A 16,750-nucleotide genomic window follows, 5' to 3' on the forward strand; every position below is an offset into this window, starting at 1 on the left:
CCAGTACAAGGTGCACCTGTGTAATGATCATGCTGTTTAATCAGCTTCTTGATATCCCAGCTGTCAGGTGGATGGATTATCTTGGTAAAGGAGAAATGCTTACTAACAGGGATGTAAACAAGGTTTTTGTGTGTATGGAACATTTCTGGGATCTTTTATTTCAGCTCATGAAACATGGGACCAACACTTTACATGTTGTGTTTATATTTTTGTAAAGTGTAGAATGCTCTTTCCTCACATCTCTTTACATTGCTTATGCATATTCGGTGGCCCGATTGCGTCCAGGCCGTCAATGCCCATCCTGGTATACCTAAACCTAATGCAGCACATTGTGACTTTTGTGCATCCAGACCTAATGCAGCTTGGAGTGATCAGATGACAGAAGTCACATTTAGGTGCCAGGTGTAACTGAGGCCATAGATGCTTCATATCCATTACTTTGAGTGTTTTATATAATATGACTAAATGTGTTTCTGTGTTGCAGGGGCAGTCAAGAAATGGAACAGCAAGGCCACAGAACATGACATAAACAGAGCTGTGGGAGACCACCTCAAGCCCCTGGTAGAGCCGGGAGTGGTGTTTACCACTCCACCACGCCTTCAACAGGCTGGAAAAGTGGAATTGATCTGTTTGATCCATTTGTTTGTTTTTATTTTCAACATAAATGCACTGGATTCGTTAAGGTCAGTTATATTGGGTTAATTTGTTTTGCAAATTTTGTTCAAATCAAGATTTATTTATATAGCACATTTCAGACATGGACTAATAAAAACAATGAAAATAAAAACTGAAATATTTATTACACAACAAACATAAGACGATTAAAAAAACAAAAATAGTGCAAGAACTTTTTTTTTTAATCACATAAATATAATATAAATAGTACTCTTTCAATTCAGAGCCTGGATTTGTCCGTGAGGCTAATATCCATATCATGCTGCAATCAATAGAACAGGGGGCAAACGTTTAGGGTTCTACATTGTGAAATTATTCATTAAAATACTCCTCCTACAATGTTAAAAGCATTCAACTCCTTCATGTATGAATTGTCTGATGTTTAATCAGATATTTTATCAGAGTATCTTTTGTCACGTTGTTTTCGGCTATGAGACTTCTCTCCTGTGTGTGTTCTCTGGTGCTTAGTCAGCTGACTAGATTCAGTAAAACTCTTCCCACATTGATCACAGCTATAAGGTTTCTCTCCTGTGTGTGTTCTCTGGTGTACTATCAGGCTGCTTGAGTGACTAAAACTCTTGTCACATTGATCACAGCTATAAGGTTTCTCTCCTGTGTGTATTCTTTGGTGTGATTTTAAATATCCTGATATAACAAAACTCTTTCCACAGTCAGAGCAGTTGTAAGGTTTCTCTCCTGTGTGATTGCTCTGGTGTATAGTCAGCTGGCTAGATGTAGTAAAACTCTTCCCACATTGATCACAGCTATAAGATTTCTCTCCAGTGTGAATTCTCTGGTGTGCTTTTAGTGAATCTGATCTTGAGTAACTCTTCCCACAGTCTGAGCAGTGGAAAGATTTCTCTCCTGTGTGTTTTCTTTGGTGTATAGTCAGCTTGCTAGATGTAGCAAAACTCTTCCCACATTGATCACAGAGATAAGATTTCTCTCCAGTGTGAATTCTCTGGTGTGCTTTTAGTGAATCTGATCTTGAGTAACTCTTCCCACAGACAGAGCAGTGGTTAGTTATCTTCCCTGTGGGTGTCTGCTGCTGTTTCTTGAGATGTTCTGATGTGGAGAGACTCTTCTCTGCCTCGTCAGCTTCATGCCGTTGTTGAGGCTTCCCAGAGGATCCACAATAGTCACGTCTCTCTCCTGTGTGAACAACAAAGTCAGACAGATGGTTAAAGGCCACAACAGCAGAAATCCACTGTTTATTTTAGCTAAAAGGTGATGCCCATGACGTACAATAATTTGTCCTTAATGTTTAAATGCTTTTATAAACTTATTTGACAATTGTCTTAGTCAAGTGAGCAACAATAGTCATTGTCTTATTTCTTTCCTATTAGCAGTAAAGTGGATGATTGTAGGCTAGAAATAATTTATTACAGTTGCTGAAACCCTAAGCAGACTTTTAGTCACCAATATAGGGCCCTCCAATGTAGACCCCACCAATACATGCCCATCCAATTCAGGCCCCTCCAATATAGGCCCCTTTCTGTAATTGCAAAAAAATTGCGGCATTAAGATCTGTGTTGCTATTCACGAATTCACCACCTGGGGGAAAACTCAGGGAAGTTCTCATAGGCTGCCAGCAAAAATAGCCTCCATTTACAGATTGCTTATGAGTGCATTTCACACTACTTTTGAATTACAATTGTAAGGCTCATTTGAATGTCCTGCTTAATATGTTTGTGTCATCATCGCAGATCAACTCCTTTAATACTTAAAAAAAACACTTCTGACTTCAACCAATAAAATGCTCTTGGCTAGCTTTGCTACCAGCCTATGTCAATGAGCGTTAGCATTCAAGCTAACAGCTGCTGCATCCAAAATACATATTTTGCAACTACCACAACTTCGAAAAAGAGCTGATCTTTTTGTTGCAGGTGCCTGGTATCAATGGAATAACATGAGAGAAAAAAGAAGTAACTCCCACACTGCTCTTTATTAAGCTTTACGTATCGGCCTCAAGGCCTTCGACAGAGCTTCTAAATGGCATAACCTGTAGTTGGAGGAAACATGAGGAAGTAATGCAGCTTTATTTATTTACATTTTTTAACCCCCAATTTCGATCTTGTCTCGTCACTGCAACTCCTTGGGAAGTCGAAGGTCGAGTCATGCGTCCTCCAAAACATGACCCGACAAACTGCGCTTCTTAACACCCGCCAGTTTAACCAGGAAGACAGCCGCACCAAAGTGTCGGAGGAAACACTGTTCACTTTATGACTGAGCTCGGCCTGAAGGCGCCCGGCCCGCCACAAGGAGTCACTAGAGCGCGATGAGCCAAGTAAAGCCCCCCCAGCCAAATCCTCCCTTAACCTGGACGACGCTGGGCCAATTGTGCGCCGCCCTATGGGACTCCCGATCACAGACGGTTGCGATACAGCCCGGAATCAAAACCGGGTCTGTAGTGACGCCTTTAGCAGTACCGCTGTGCCCTCTAACGCAGCTTTAAAAAGGTGATATACTTAGAATCCCATTCAGGACAAAAAGGCATTCAAACATTTAGCTGTGATTTTCACACTTTCTCTACATTAATGGGAAACATATTTAGAAAAGGAATATTTTCACCAAATTGCCTGAGAACAGTTTATTTTATTTTTTTATTTTTTTATTTTTTTTAGATAGACATTCAAAGCTGTACACCATCAATAACATGAATTGACCCCCAAGTCCAAGCAATAAGCTCAGAGTACAAAGACAAAATACCTGAACTATTACTTGTTCACCCTCGACCATCTCTATGTACTGGTAGACAAATTACAGAAAAATAGGTTAAAACATGAATTAATTAATGTTCTATAGCTTGTTATTACCTGTTGACTGCGGTACTCAAATGCCCTGTTCACACTTAACCTGCTTCCAGCCCAACAATGGCAATGCAGACAAGATAACTAGCTAGATTTAGCAAACATTTAGCTTCATAATTACCAGCTAGCTGAACATGCAAAATAACTACCTCAATCAATAACCCAATAGCTAGCTATTTAGCTATCATTTCATAATGTCTAGCTAGCCAGCCAGCTAGTTGAACATGTAAATAAACAACCTCAAGCTATAACCCAATAGCTAGCTTTTTAGCTATAATTGCATAATGTCTAGCTAGCTAGCCAGCCAAATTAGCATGTGTCCCAATCAACATTAACAGCATAACGCAACTGGCCAGCTCAGCTAGCTGTCTAAACGTTGCTTTATCCCGCAACGAGACATCTGTAAACAATGGCAAGCTTTAACGGTACCTGTATGCAACTGTCTAGGTAGCTCTATAGCTAATATGAAAATGACTTTGATACAGTTGAGACAATAACGTATGTACCTGTAGGTATCTTGGCATTTAGAGGTGGACCGATTAATCGGAATGGCCGATTAATTAGGGCCGATTTAAAGTTTTCATAACAATTGGTAATTGGTATTTTTGGCCACCGATTTGCCAATTTAAAAAAAAAATAAATGTACACCTTTATTTAACTAGGCAAGTCAGATTAAGAACACGTTCTTATTTTCAATGACGGCCTAGGAATGGGGGTTAACTGCCTTGTTCAGGGGGGATTCGGGGATTCGTTTTTGTAACCTTCCGGTTACTAGTCCAACGCTCTAACCACCTGCCTTACGTTGCACTCCACAAGGAGCCTGCACGGCAGGCTGACTACCTGTTACGCGAGGGCAGCAAGAAGCCAAGGTAAGTTGCTAGCTAGCATGAAACCTATCTTATAAAAAACTATCAATCTTAACATAATCACTAGTTAACTACACATGGTTGATGATATTACTAGTTTATCTAGCGTGTCCTGCGTTGCATATAATCGATGCGGTGCCTGTTAATTTCTCATCGAATCACAGCCTACTTCGACAAACGGGTGATGATTTAACAAGCGCATTTGCGAAAAAAGCATTGTCGTTGCACCAACCATAAACATCAATGGCTTTCTTTAAAATCAATACACAAGTATATATTTTTAAACCTGCATATTTAGTTAATATTGCCTGCTAACATGAATTTGTGTCACTTCTCTTGCGTTCCGTGCAAGCAGTCAGGGTATATACAGCAGTTTGGGCCGCCAGGCTCATTGCGAACTGTTTGAAGTCCATTTATTCCTAACAAAGGCCATAATTATTTTGCCAGAATTGTACATAATTATAAATTAACATTGAAGGTTATGCAGTGTAACAGGAATATTTACACTTAGGGATGCCACCCGTTAGATAAAATATGGAACGGTTCCGTATTTCACTGAAATAATAAACGTTTCGTTTTCGAAATGATAGTTTCCGGATTCGACCATATTAATGACCAAAGGCTCATATTTCTGTGTGTTATTATGTTATAATTAAGTCTATGATTTGATAGAGCAGTCTGACTGAGCGGTGGTAGGCAGCAGCAGGCTCGTAAGCATTCATTCAAACAGCACCTTCGTGCGTTTTGCCAGCAGCTCTTCGCAATTCTTCAAGCATTGTGCTGTTTATGACTTCAAGCCTGTCAACTCCCGAGATTAGGCTGGTGTAACCGATGTGAAATGGCTAGCTAGTTAGCGGGTGCGCGCTAATGGCGTTTCAAACGTCACTCACTCTGAGACTTGGGAGTGGTTGTTCCCCTTGCTCTACATGGGTAACGCTGCTTCGAGGGTGGCTGTTGTCGATGTGTTCCTGGTTCGAGCCCAGGTAGGAGCGAGGAGAGGGACGGAAGCTATACTGTTACACTGGCAATACTAAAGTGCCTATAAGAACATCCAATAGTCAAAGGTATATGAAATACAAATCGTATAGAGAGAAATAGTCCTATAATTCCTATAATAACTACAACCTAAAACTTCTTACCTGGGAATATTGAAGACTCATGTTAAAAGGAACCACCAGCTTTCATATGTTCTCATGTTCTGAGCAAGGAACTTAAACGTTAGCTTTTTTACATCGCACATATTGCACTTTTACAACACTTTGTTTTTGCATTATTTAAACCAAATTCAACATGTTTCATTATTTATTTGAGGCTAAATTGATAGTATTTAGATATTAAGTTAAAATGAGTGTTTATTCAGTATTGTTGTAATTGTCATTATTACAAATAAATAAATAAATAACAATCGGCCGATTAATCGGTAGCAGCTTTTTTTTTGGGGTCATCCAATAATAGGTATCGGCGTTAAAATCATAATCGGTTGACCTCTAATTTTAACTGTAGACTCTTACTGGTGTATGGATTATGATGATTCACAGCAGACAAAAACACTTTCCGAATAATCCTTCCCACTCAGCTTCAACCAGTTCAGACTGCTGTGTTGATAAAAGCAGCTGAAAGATGTAGCAACACTTTGTTTGTAGTCCAAGATGACAATATTAATAGATCCAAATGGATCTTTGAAATACCACGATAACAGAGAGGGGGATGTGCAATTTGACAGAGAAACCTTGAGTCACAGAATGGACTCTTTCTCGTGAATGTCCCAGCCCCCTCATTATCTTAACCAATCATGGCTGTGCTACATTCTGTATTTTCTAAACAGCTTTGTGAAATCACATTTTATTTATATTTCCAGATTACATAATAGTTTGTTAGTAAAGTACATGAAAGTTCACATGTTCAAGGAGGAATTTCTGCCAAAAAAAAGAGACATTTTGATAAAAATTGTAGTTTTTTATGTTCAAATGCCTCTCCTGTGAAATAGTGACGTGCGAAATACACCCAGCTTTTTGTAACGGATCACAGGTGACCGACCGGCTCGATTCTGTCTTATGTAGCAACATTAGAAATTGTGTTTTTAACATTGGATAAAAGTAGAGACTCAAGAGCTAGAAAATGGTATATCATACACTACAGTTGAGGAACAATGGGAAAGTAAATCTGCTTTTAAAGTTGATAAACTTGTAATATGGCCCTTGAATGTTTTGTTACACCTACTGGATAGCTCTTCTTTGTCTACACCCATTCACAAATATTTCCTACAGTCAAACCTTTAAATATTGCCCAAGATGTTGCCAGACCGCTGGTGGAGTAGGCGCATACACAGCAAGGTAACCTTTGCCCCTTGCTGCTATATGCCAGTGGGAGAGAGGCTGCTTAGGGAGTGCCCTACCATGACCCTGAATATCCACAATATTTTCCATGACCCTTCTGTTTAAAGGTTATCCTTGGACAGTTCCAGAACATACGGATGATATCACCTGTACTTGACTGACATCTCCAGCATAGGTTGGATTCTATCAAACCCATTCTGTTCTGCCTCAGAGGAGTCCAATAAATCTGATTGAACACTTTAAATTGAATCAGCTTGGACCAGGCATCTCTCATAGGGAGGAGCATCCAACACTACTCACTCTGCCCCTACTCAGATGGTATTGCGCCGTCGCAACCTTCGCTCTCTCTCTCCTGCTACTCTCTCCTCTTCCATCCTATCATCTCTTCCCTCTGCTCAATCCTTCTCCAACCAATCTCCTGATTCTGCCTCCTCAACCCTCCTCTCCTCCCTTTCTGCATCCTTTGACTCTCTATGTCCCCTATCCTCCCGGCCGGCTCGGTCCTCCCCTCCTGCTCCGTGGCTTGACGACTCATTGCGAGCTCACAGAACAGGGCTCCGGGCAGCCGAGCGGAAATGGAGGAAAACTAGCCTCCCTGCGGACCTGGCATCTTTTCACTCCCTCCTCTCCACATTTTCTTCCTCTGTTTCTGCTGCTAAAGCCACTTTCTACCACTCTAAATTCCAAGCATCTGCCTCTAACCATAGGAAGCTCTGTGCCACCTTCTCCTCCCTCCTGAATCCTTCTCCCTCTCTGCGGACGACTTTGTCAACCATTTTGAAAAGAAGGTTGACGACATCCGATCATCGTTTGTTAACCTGTTATGGCTAGGGGGCAGTATTTTCACGGACGGATAAAAAACGTACCCGATTTAATCTGATTAGTACTCCTGCCCAGAAACTAGAATATGCATATAATTATTAGCTTTGGATAGAAAACACTCCAAAGTTTCTAGAACTGTTTGAACGGTGTCTGAGTATAACAGAACTCATTTGGCAGGCCAAAACCTGAGAAGATTCTGTACAGGAAGTACCCTGTCTGACCATTTCTTGGCCTTGTTGATTATCTCTATCTATTACAGGGGATCTCTGCTCTTACGTGACACTTTCTACGGCTCACATGGACTCTCAGAAGGCGGCAAAATGCCGAATCGTGGCTTTGCAGGCTCTGGCTGAAACAAAGTAGCGCGTTTGGATTGTGGCTGGTTACAGTACTGTGAGACTCAGGCTCGTGCCCGCGTCGACCGAAAGCTTTGTTTTCTTTCCTCTGTTTAGCTAAACGGAGATTCCCGGTCGGAATATTATCGCTTTTTTACGAGAAAAATGGCATAAAAATGGATTTTAAACAGCGGTTGACATGCTTCGAAGTACGGTAATGGAATATTTAGAAATCTTTTGTCACGAATTGCGCCATGCTCGCGACCCTGATTTACCATTTTGGATAGTGTCTTGGAACGCACGAACAAAACGCCGCAATTTGGATATAACTATGAATTATTTTGGACCAAACCAACATTTGTTATTGAAGTAGCAGTCCTGGGAGTGCATTCTGACGAAGACAACAAAGGTAATGAAACTTTTGTAATAGTAAATCGGAGTTTGATCAGGGCTAAACTTGGTCGGTGTCTAAATGGCTAGCCGTGATGGCTGGGCTATCTACTGAGAATATTGCAAAATGTGCTTTCACCGAAAAGCTATTTTAAAATCAGACATATCGAGTGCATAGAGGAGTTCTGTATCTATAATTCTTAAAATAATTGTTATGTTTTTTGTGAACGTTTATCGTGAGTAATTTAGTAAATTCACCGGATGTTTGCGGGGGGTATGCTAGTTCTGAACGTCACATGCTAATGTAAAAAAGCAGTTTTTTTATATAAATATGAACTTGATTGAACAAAACATGCATGTATTGTATAACATAATGTCCTAGGGTTGTCATCTGATGAAGATCATCAAAGGTTAGTGCTGCATTTAGCTGTGGTTTTGTTTTTTGTGACATTATATGCTAGCTTGAAAAATGGGTGTCTGATTATTTCTGGCTGGGTACTCTGCTGACATAATCTAATGTTTTGCTTTCGTTGTAAAGCCTTTTTGAAATCAGACAGTGTGGTTAGATTAACGAGAGTCTTGTCTTTAAAATGCTGTAAAATAGTCATATGTTTGAAAAATTGAAGTTTTCGGATTTTAGAGGAATTTGTATTTCGCGCCACGCCCATCATTGGATATTGGAGCAGGTGTTCCGCTAGCGGAACGTCTAGATGTAAGAGGTTAAGTCAAATGACACCGCTGGTCCTGCTCACATTGCCCTACCCTATGCTTTGACCTCTTTCTCCCCTCTCTCCAGATGAAATCTTGCGACTTGTGACGGCCGGCCGCCCAACAACCTGCCCGCTTGACCCTATCCCCTCCTCTCTTCTCCAGACCATTTCCGGAGACCTTCTCCCTTACCTCACCTCGCTCATCAACTCATCCTTGACCGCTGGCTACGTCCCTTCCGTCTTCAAGAGAGCGAGAGTTGCACCCCTTCTCAAAAAACCTATACTCGATCCCTCCGATGTCAACAACTACAGACCAGTATCCCTTCTTTCTTTCCTCTCCAAAACTCTGGAGCGTGCCGTCCTTGGCCAGCTCTCTTGTTATCTCTCTCAGAATGACCTTCTTGATCCAAATCAGTCCGGTTTCAAGACTGGTCATTCAACTGAGACTGCTCTTCTCTGTGTCACGGGGGCTCTCCACACTGCTAAAGCTAACTCTCTCTCCTCTGCTCTCATCCTTCTAGACCTATCTGCTGCCTTTGATACTGTGAACCATCAGATCCTCCTCTCCACCCTCTCCGAGTTGGGCATCTCCGGCGCGGCTCACTCTTGGATTGCGTCCTACCTGACAGGTCGCTCCTACCAGGTGGCATGGCGAGAATCCGTCTCCGCACCACGTGCTCTCACCACTGGTGTCCCCCAGGGCTCAGTTCTAGGCCCTCTCCTATTCTCGCTATACACCAAGTCACTTGGCTCTGTCATATCCTCACATGGTCTCTCCTATCATTGCTACGCAGACGACACATAATCGACACATAATCTTCTCCTTTCCCCCTTCTGATAACCAGGTGGCGAATCGCATCTCTGCATGTCTGGCAGACATATCAGTGTGGATGACGGATCACCACCTCAAGCTGAACCTTGGCAAGACGGAGCTGCTCTTCCTCCCAGGGAAGGACTGCCCGTTCCATGATCTCGCCATCACGGTTGACAACTCCATTGTGTCCTCCTCCCAGAGTGCTAAGAGCCTTGGCGTGACCCTGGACAACACCCTGTCATTCTCCACTAACATCAAGGCGGTGACCCGATCCTGTAGGTTCATGCTCTACAACATTCGCAGAGTACGACCCTGCCTCACAAAGGAAGCGGCACAGGTCCTAATCCAGGCACTTGTCATCTCCCGTCTGGATTACTGCAACTCGCTGTTGGCGGGGCTCCCTGCCTGTGCCATCAAACCCCTACAACTCATCCAGAACGCTGCAGCCCGTATGGTGTTCAACCTTCCCAAGTTCTCTCACGTCACCCCGCTCCTCCGCACACTCCACTGGCTTCCAGTTGAAGCTCGCATCTGCTACAAGACCATGGTGCTTGCCTACGGAGCTGTGAGGGGAACGGCACCTCCGTACCTTCAGGCTCTGATCAGTCCCTACACCCAAAGAAGGGCACTGCGTTCATCCACCTCTGGCCTGCTCGCCTCCCTACCTCTGCGGAAGCACAGTTCCCGCTCAGCCCAGTCAAAACTGTTCGCTGCTCTGGCACCCCAATGGTGGAACAAGCTCCCTCACGACGCCAGGACAGCGGAGTCAATCACCACCTTCCGGAGACACCTGAAAGCCCACCTCTTTAAGGAATACCTGGGATAGGATTAAGTAATCCTTCTACCCCCCCCCCCCCCCCCCCCCCCCCAAAAAAGATAGATGTACTATTGTAAAGTGGTTGTTCCACTGGGTATCATAAGGTGAATGCACCAATTTGTAAGTCGCTCTGGATAAGGGCGTCTGCTAAATGACGTAAATGTTACAGCCTTATTCTAAAATGGATAAAATAAAATCCTAAGAAATCTACACACAATACCCCATGCTGACAAAATGAAAACAAGTTTATATTTTTGCGAATGTATTCAAAATAAAAAACAGAAATACCTTATTTACATAAGTATTCAAACCCTTTTCTATGAGACTTGAAATTGAGCTCAGGTGCATCCTGTTTCCATTGATCATTCTTTCTACAACTTGATTGGAGTCCACCTGGTAAATTCAATTGATTGGACACGATTTGGAAAGGCACACACCTGTCTATATAAGGTCCCACAGTTGACAGTGCATGTCAGAGCAAAAACCAAGCCATGAGGTTGAAGGAATTGTCCGTAGAGCTCCGAGACAGGATTGTGTCAACGCACAGATCTGGGGAAGGATACTAACAAATATCTGCAGCTTTGAAGTTCCCCAAGAACACAGTGGCCATCATTCTTAAATGGAAGAAGTTTGGAACCACCAAGACTCTTCCTAGAGCTCGCCGCCCGGCAAAACTAAGCAATCGGGGGAGAAGGGCCTTAGGCACCTAAAGACTCTCAGACCATGAGATACAAGATTCTCTGGACTGATGAAACCAAGATTGAACTCATTGGCTTGAACGTCACGTGTCAAATCTGGAGGAAACTTGGCACCATCCCTACGGTGAAGCAAGGTGGTGGCGGCATCATGCTGTGGGAATGTTTTTTTAGCGGCAGGAATTGGGAGACTAATCAGGATCAAGGGAAAGATGAACCGAGCAAAGTACAGAGAGATCCTTGATGAAAACCTGCTCCAGAGTGCTCAGGACCTCAGACTGGGACGAAGGTTTACCTTCAAGACGGACAAGACCCTAAGCACATAGCCAAGATAATGCAGGAGTGGATACGGGACAAGTCTCTGAATGCCCTTGAGTGGCCCAGCCAGAGCCCAGACTTGAACCCGATCGAGCATCTCTGGAGAGACCTGAAAATAGCTGCGCAGCAACACTCCCCATCCAACCTGACAGAGCTTGACAGGATCTGCTGAGAAGAATGGGAGGAACTACCGAAATACACGTTGGCCAAGATTGTAGCGTCATACCCAAGAAAACTCAATGCTGTAATCGCTGCCAAAGATGCTTCAACAAAGTACTGAGTAAAGGGTCTTCAATACTTATTATATTTATTATGCAAACATTTCTTTAAGACACTGTTTTTGCTTTGTCATTGGGGTATTGTGTGTAGATGAGGGAAAAAAACATTGAATCCATTTTTAGAATAAGGCTGTGAATGTGGAAAAAGAAAAAAAAAGGAAAAAGGTCAAGGGATATACAGTGTATACAGTGTTTCCTCTGGGGGAAAGTTGGTGGGGGCATTTAAGGGGAGTTCCGGGGGCCTCCCCCCCAAAACAAAAATGTATAAGTCCTCAAAAGCTTGGTTCTGGTGACGTTTTTTAAAGGAAAAAACTCAAACAAACCATCTAAAATATCATTTCCATCCCCAGAAATGAGCTCAATAACGTATTGGTAAAATTATTATAGTATACAGGATGCAATTTAAGATTGAGTACTGCAGCTTTCTAAAGAAACACAACAGAGACCTTCTTTCTGAGGTAAAGTTGGATTTATATTCACACATTCAACAGACATTGGCCAAATGCCATTTAAAATTGTAAAAATCAATAACTAATTAATTGATTGTCACAGAAACATCAAACTAGGTATGATTTATTCTATAAATGTCTAGCCTACTTTTACCACCTTTGTTTTGAATAAAAATTACAGTTTTGATTTTATAGAAATACATAAAATCTATATAATGCTTCATTTCAATTCAGATTCATGCTACTGAAAAAAAAAAAAGTGATTAATAACTAGTTTGTTTTAGTTTATCCAACACATTGGTTTCATTCACAGCATTTAAAAACAAAATGTTTTTACCTCCTCTCTGAACAGAGCCCAGAACTGCTCCCTGGTCTTTGGTCTTCTCCACCTGGCCTCTCCCTCTCCTCCTCCTCCTCTTCCTTGATGTTGAATGGTCCCAGACCCATTGGGTCATCGAGGTCCTGGTGGAGTTGGCTCAGAAATAAACACATAACGCTGTCGACTAGTTCAGACTAAATATGCACCAACATGTTTAACCCTTCGCCTAATTAAAGGAAATGTGACTCACCATGTGGCGTATTATAAAGCCAAGGCTTCAGTCTTATCAATTTTAAGCCACTTTGGGTTCCATATGGGTTGGCGGTGGTGCTCACTTGGCCTTCCTCCTCTCTCCTCCTCTCCTTTTATCTACTCCTATTTCTTCTCCTTCTCTACTCTCCTCTGTTCCACTCTGTCCCTCATGCATCCCTACCTCTCTCCCAGGATTCTGCCTCTTCTCTGTCTAGAAAAGTAAGCCATACACTTGTTATAAAAATGATAGCTTAAGCTTTTAAAAGAGTTAACTAAAGAAAGTTTCATTTAATTCAGGCTGATTTGAGGTTAGCTAGCTAAGTTAACATTACCTGACACTCTTGTCCAAGCTCCCCCTTTCTCTTTCGCAGCTGTGCCTGGAAATATTTCAATAAACTCATCTGAGAAAAAAAAAAACGAATGGAAGACAGCTACATTTATCTATCTTGCTTGCGCTTGATACAGTTCCAAAACAACTAGCTAGCTAACTTGCTAGCCAAGTAACGTTAGTTAACAATGTATCCATCATCAACATACTGGTGGATATTAGATAGTTAAAGTTACAATATCATAGATCTGAATGATGTTTGTAGAGTTTGTAGGTTATAGCTAGCTGATGTAGTTAACTAGCTGGCTAGCTAACGTTAGTCAATCAAAACAAGCTAATGTACCTTTATTGCAGTTTCTCACCCAGGAGCACTCTGAGGTTGATTCAAGGCAATTGTGTTTCGTGCAGCAGAGCTTCTGTACTACGAACCGGTCACTTGCGCACTGGTCACTGGCGTGCTGTGTTTCTTGAGTTGCAGGCTGCCTGCCACAGCTCACAGAGCTAAATAACCTTCAGAACTGTGTTGAACCCAGACAGATGATCTATTTACCAAGAAAAGCAAATGTGCTTTACAGAACTTTATTGAAACTATGTTTGGTAGAAATAGGATGTTTCTTTTGGTGTGGCGGCAATGATTCTATCGTGGCGCAGAGACACACTTAAATGAGTAAACACTGACTGTATATTTGCGACTGTTCAACCAACAGCCTGTCAACCAAACAATCAACCAGTCGACAAAATGGGGTCAGCCCTTATAGCCATTGATTCTTGAAGAATATAACTTATAAATGCCTCAAATTTTTCAACTGTATTACCCCATCAGAAACCAAAACATAAGCTTGAAAACTCCACTGTTTGTAAACAAACACTGTATAGCTTCAAAAGTAGGTTAAAACTATAACCTTATGGATGGCCAGTCCTTGTATTCATAGTGTAGTGAATTCAGGGGGTAGCCCTGAGCTGGACTCAAACCTGGGTCCACTGACTGTCAAGTCAACACCTTATAACTGTTACACCAAGATGTCTGAACTTCTTAACGAGGTCTCTAGGTTTTGGGTTAAGGTTGCTACAATAGCTTTCTCTATGAATTTGAGAGTGGTTACATTTCTCCAGCCCCCATCCCTCAGCTGTTTACCAAACCAAGTCTCAGGGCTGCCATTTTGTTGCTGTTTAAATCCTAGGTTGTCCCTTTAAAAAAGCCACATCAATCAATCAACCAATCAGCAGTTTAAACAATAACAAAGCGTCACTCTGCCACTGTTTAGGTAGTAAGATGATGGATGGGGTTGGAGAAATGTAACTACTCTCAAATTCATAGACAGACCTATGGACGCAAGGACTGACTATCCCTGATATCAACATTATAGTTTTAACCATGTTGAGGCTATACAGTGTTGATTTACATTGTTTCTAAACATTGGAGGAAAAAAAGCTTATTTGGGGTTCTGATGGGGTACAACAGTTGAACTAAGCTCATGAGGCCTGTGTTATATTCTTCAAGAATCAATGGCTATATATAAATAATTTAAAAGTCACAATATGGATGTAGCAATTGCAGATTTTCCCTTTAACACCAAACATCAGTTCAACAACTGCAGAGTTTGTGCCTCTGTATTTAAGACAGTACTTACTAGTGTTAATCAGGGCCCGGTTTCCCAAAACCATCTTACGGCTAAGTTCATCATTAGAACCATTGGACGCCTTAAGATGCATTTGGTAAACTGGGCCCAGATATCCAGTTTCCTCCTCTTCTTCCTTTTTCACTCCAAAAACTGCATCCTCGTCTTTCTCTTCTCTTACAGTAACATCCTCCTCCTCTTTCACTCTGAACGCATCTTGCTCTTCTTTCACTGAAACGTCTTTCTCTTCTTCTTTCACTGTAACAGCCTCACACTCTACTTGTTTTTGTATTGTAACATCGTCCTCTTCCTCCTCCTCTTTCTCTCTGAACGCATCTTCCTCTTCTTTCACTGATGAAACGTCTTTCTCTTCTTCTTTCACTGTAACAGCCTCACCCTCTACTTGTTTTTGTATTGTAACAGCTTCCTCTTCCTCCTTCACGAGACCCTCTTTCTCCGTCCAGCAGGCCTCCTCTTCTTTAACAGGAGGAGAGTAGTTTAGTGAACTCATGGTCGGCGATGTTAGCTAGCTAGGCTAATGCTAACCCGCTACCTGACTAATAATAACAACACCGTAAATATGAAATTAAATCTGATAACTAACTAGACGACAGAAGTGGGTTTAAAACACAGTGGCTAATATGCACGAAAGCCTCTGAAGAGCTTTATTGGTTCGGCTATTTTGTCTAGCAAGCTACCGAGGTGGCTGAATAACGGTTGTTGCTGTTGAAAGAAGCGTCCCGTCCACTAGATTATACGTCACACCAACAGCATTACCTTAAATTCCCTGACCGCCATCTGCTGACTGGAGTGGGTAACGCAGTTGAGTAAAATCTATATTTTATTTTCAGACAAAAAGTTAAAGTGTAGGAATCATGAGTTTTACTCACCAGTGTAACAACACAGTGTGGTTAAAGACTTAGTAACTTAGTTGTAGTTACGATATGGTTACCTATAAGTACAAAGAGTTATTTTTGTTTTTATTACATATATCTTAACTTATTTCCAGATATCTTCTAAACTACCCAGAATGTACAATTTTGAAATGTCAAATTGATGTACTCTGTGCTACGGAGGTCTTATAGTAACTAAAATGTAGTCCACTCTGTTTATTACATATTATAGTTATGGAAACAGAAAACTGTATTGAGATCATCAATGAGAAATGTTTGCAGAATGTCGGCCAGAATCCATCCGGCTACTTCTTCTCCCACAGGGCTTCCTCTCATCAGCATATTTGGTAGTGAGTGGAAACGCCAACCGGATGTTTCACATTTATTCATCAGGTGAAATATCTGGCTCATTGTTCTATCTGTAGTGGTTGTGTTATTAGGTGGTGGGCCGAAGCTGAAAATAGTGAAGTTAATCGGTCCCAGTCGAGGGAGGACCTGATTTTTTTTGTATATGACAGTAAAATATTGTTATGAAGACTATAGCATTTGTTGGCACCTTCAATTCTTGCACATTTGCTCATAAAAATTACATTTCAACACTCTGTCTTCTCAGGCAAATTTGACCAACTCCTAAACTTGGAACCAATCAGAAGTCCCGTACATACCCCTGGTGATGGAGGCAGCCAATGTCCTGCTTTTATCTACTATATAACTACAGCCTCTTGTGAAACGTGAGCTGCTGTCTGATGAAGAGAAACAGATAAATCTATCTCCCAAAGACTGAAATATTCAGGACAAGAATTCTCTTGATAGTATGAAGAGGTAACTACACCATTTATCCAATTTATTGAAAGCTAGCCAATGTTACAGTTTGAATAGCCTAGCCAGCTACTGTACATGTCCATTTGTATTTCATTAGCTAGCTATCCATGTCAGTTAATAGCATTTTTTTAAATCATGTTTTGGCCTGATTATATGTCTCATTTCAGGTAACTAGCTGCAGGCTTAAAGAAACATTCCAATC

General features: G+C 41.7%; 1 protein-coding gene across 2 annotated transcripts; it reads right to left on the reverse strand.

Moving 5' to 3' along the window:
- Positions 1 to 781: 781 nt before the first annotated feature.
- Positions 782 to 15,585, reverse strand: LOC123732223 (uncharacterized). Of its 2 annotated transcripts, XR_014382285.1 has the most exons (3): positions 14,846 to 15,585; positions 12,653 to 13,756; positions 782 to 1,827 (listed from the first exon to the last, which is right to left on the reverse strand). XR_014382285.1 is itself a non-coding variant. In XM_045711517.2 (2 exons), the coding sequence occupies exons 1-2, from the start codon at positions 15,342 to 15,344 to the stop codon at positions 1,058 to 1,060; spliced, it is 1,269 nt and encodes a 422-aa protein (XP_045567473.2). In that variant the 5' UTR covers positions 15,345 to 15,585; the 3' UTR covers positions 782 to 1,057. The 2 variants fall into 2 exon arrangements, 1 of the variants encoding a protein (XP_045567473.2); XM_045711517.2 differs by lacking the exon at positions 12,653 to 13,756.
- Positions 15,586 to 16,750: the final 1,165 nt, after the last annotated feature.

This window comes from Salmo salar, chromosome 02, assembly GCF_965601325.2.
Source record: "Salmo salar chromosome 02, fSalSal1, whole genome shotgun sequence".
In the NCBI taxonomy this organism is placed as follows: domain Eukaryota; kingdom Metazoa; phylum Chordata; class Actinopteri; order Salmoniformes; family Salmonidae; genus Salmo; species Salmo salar.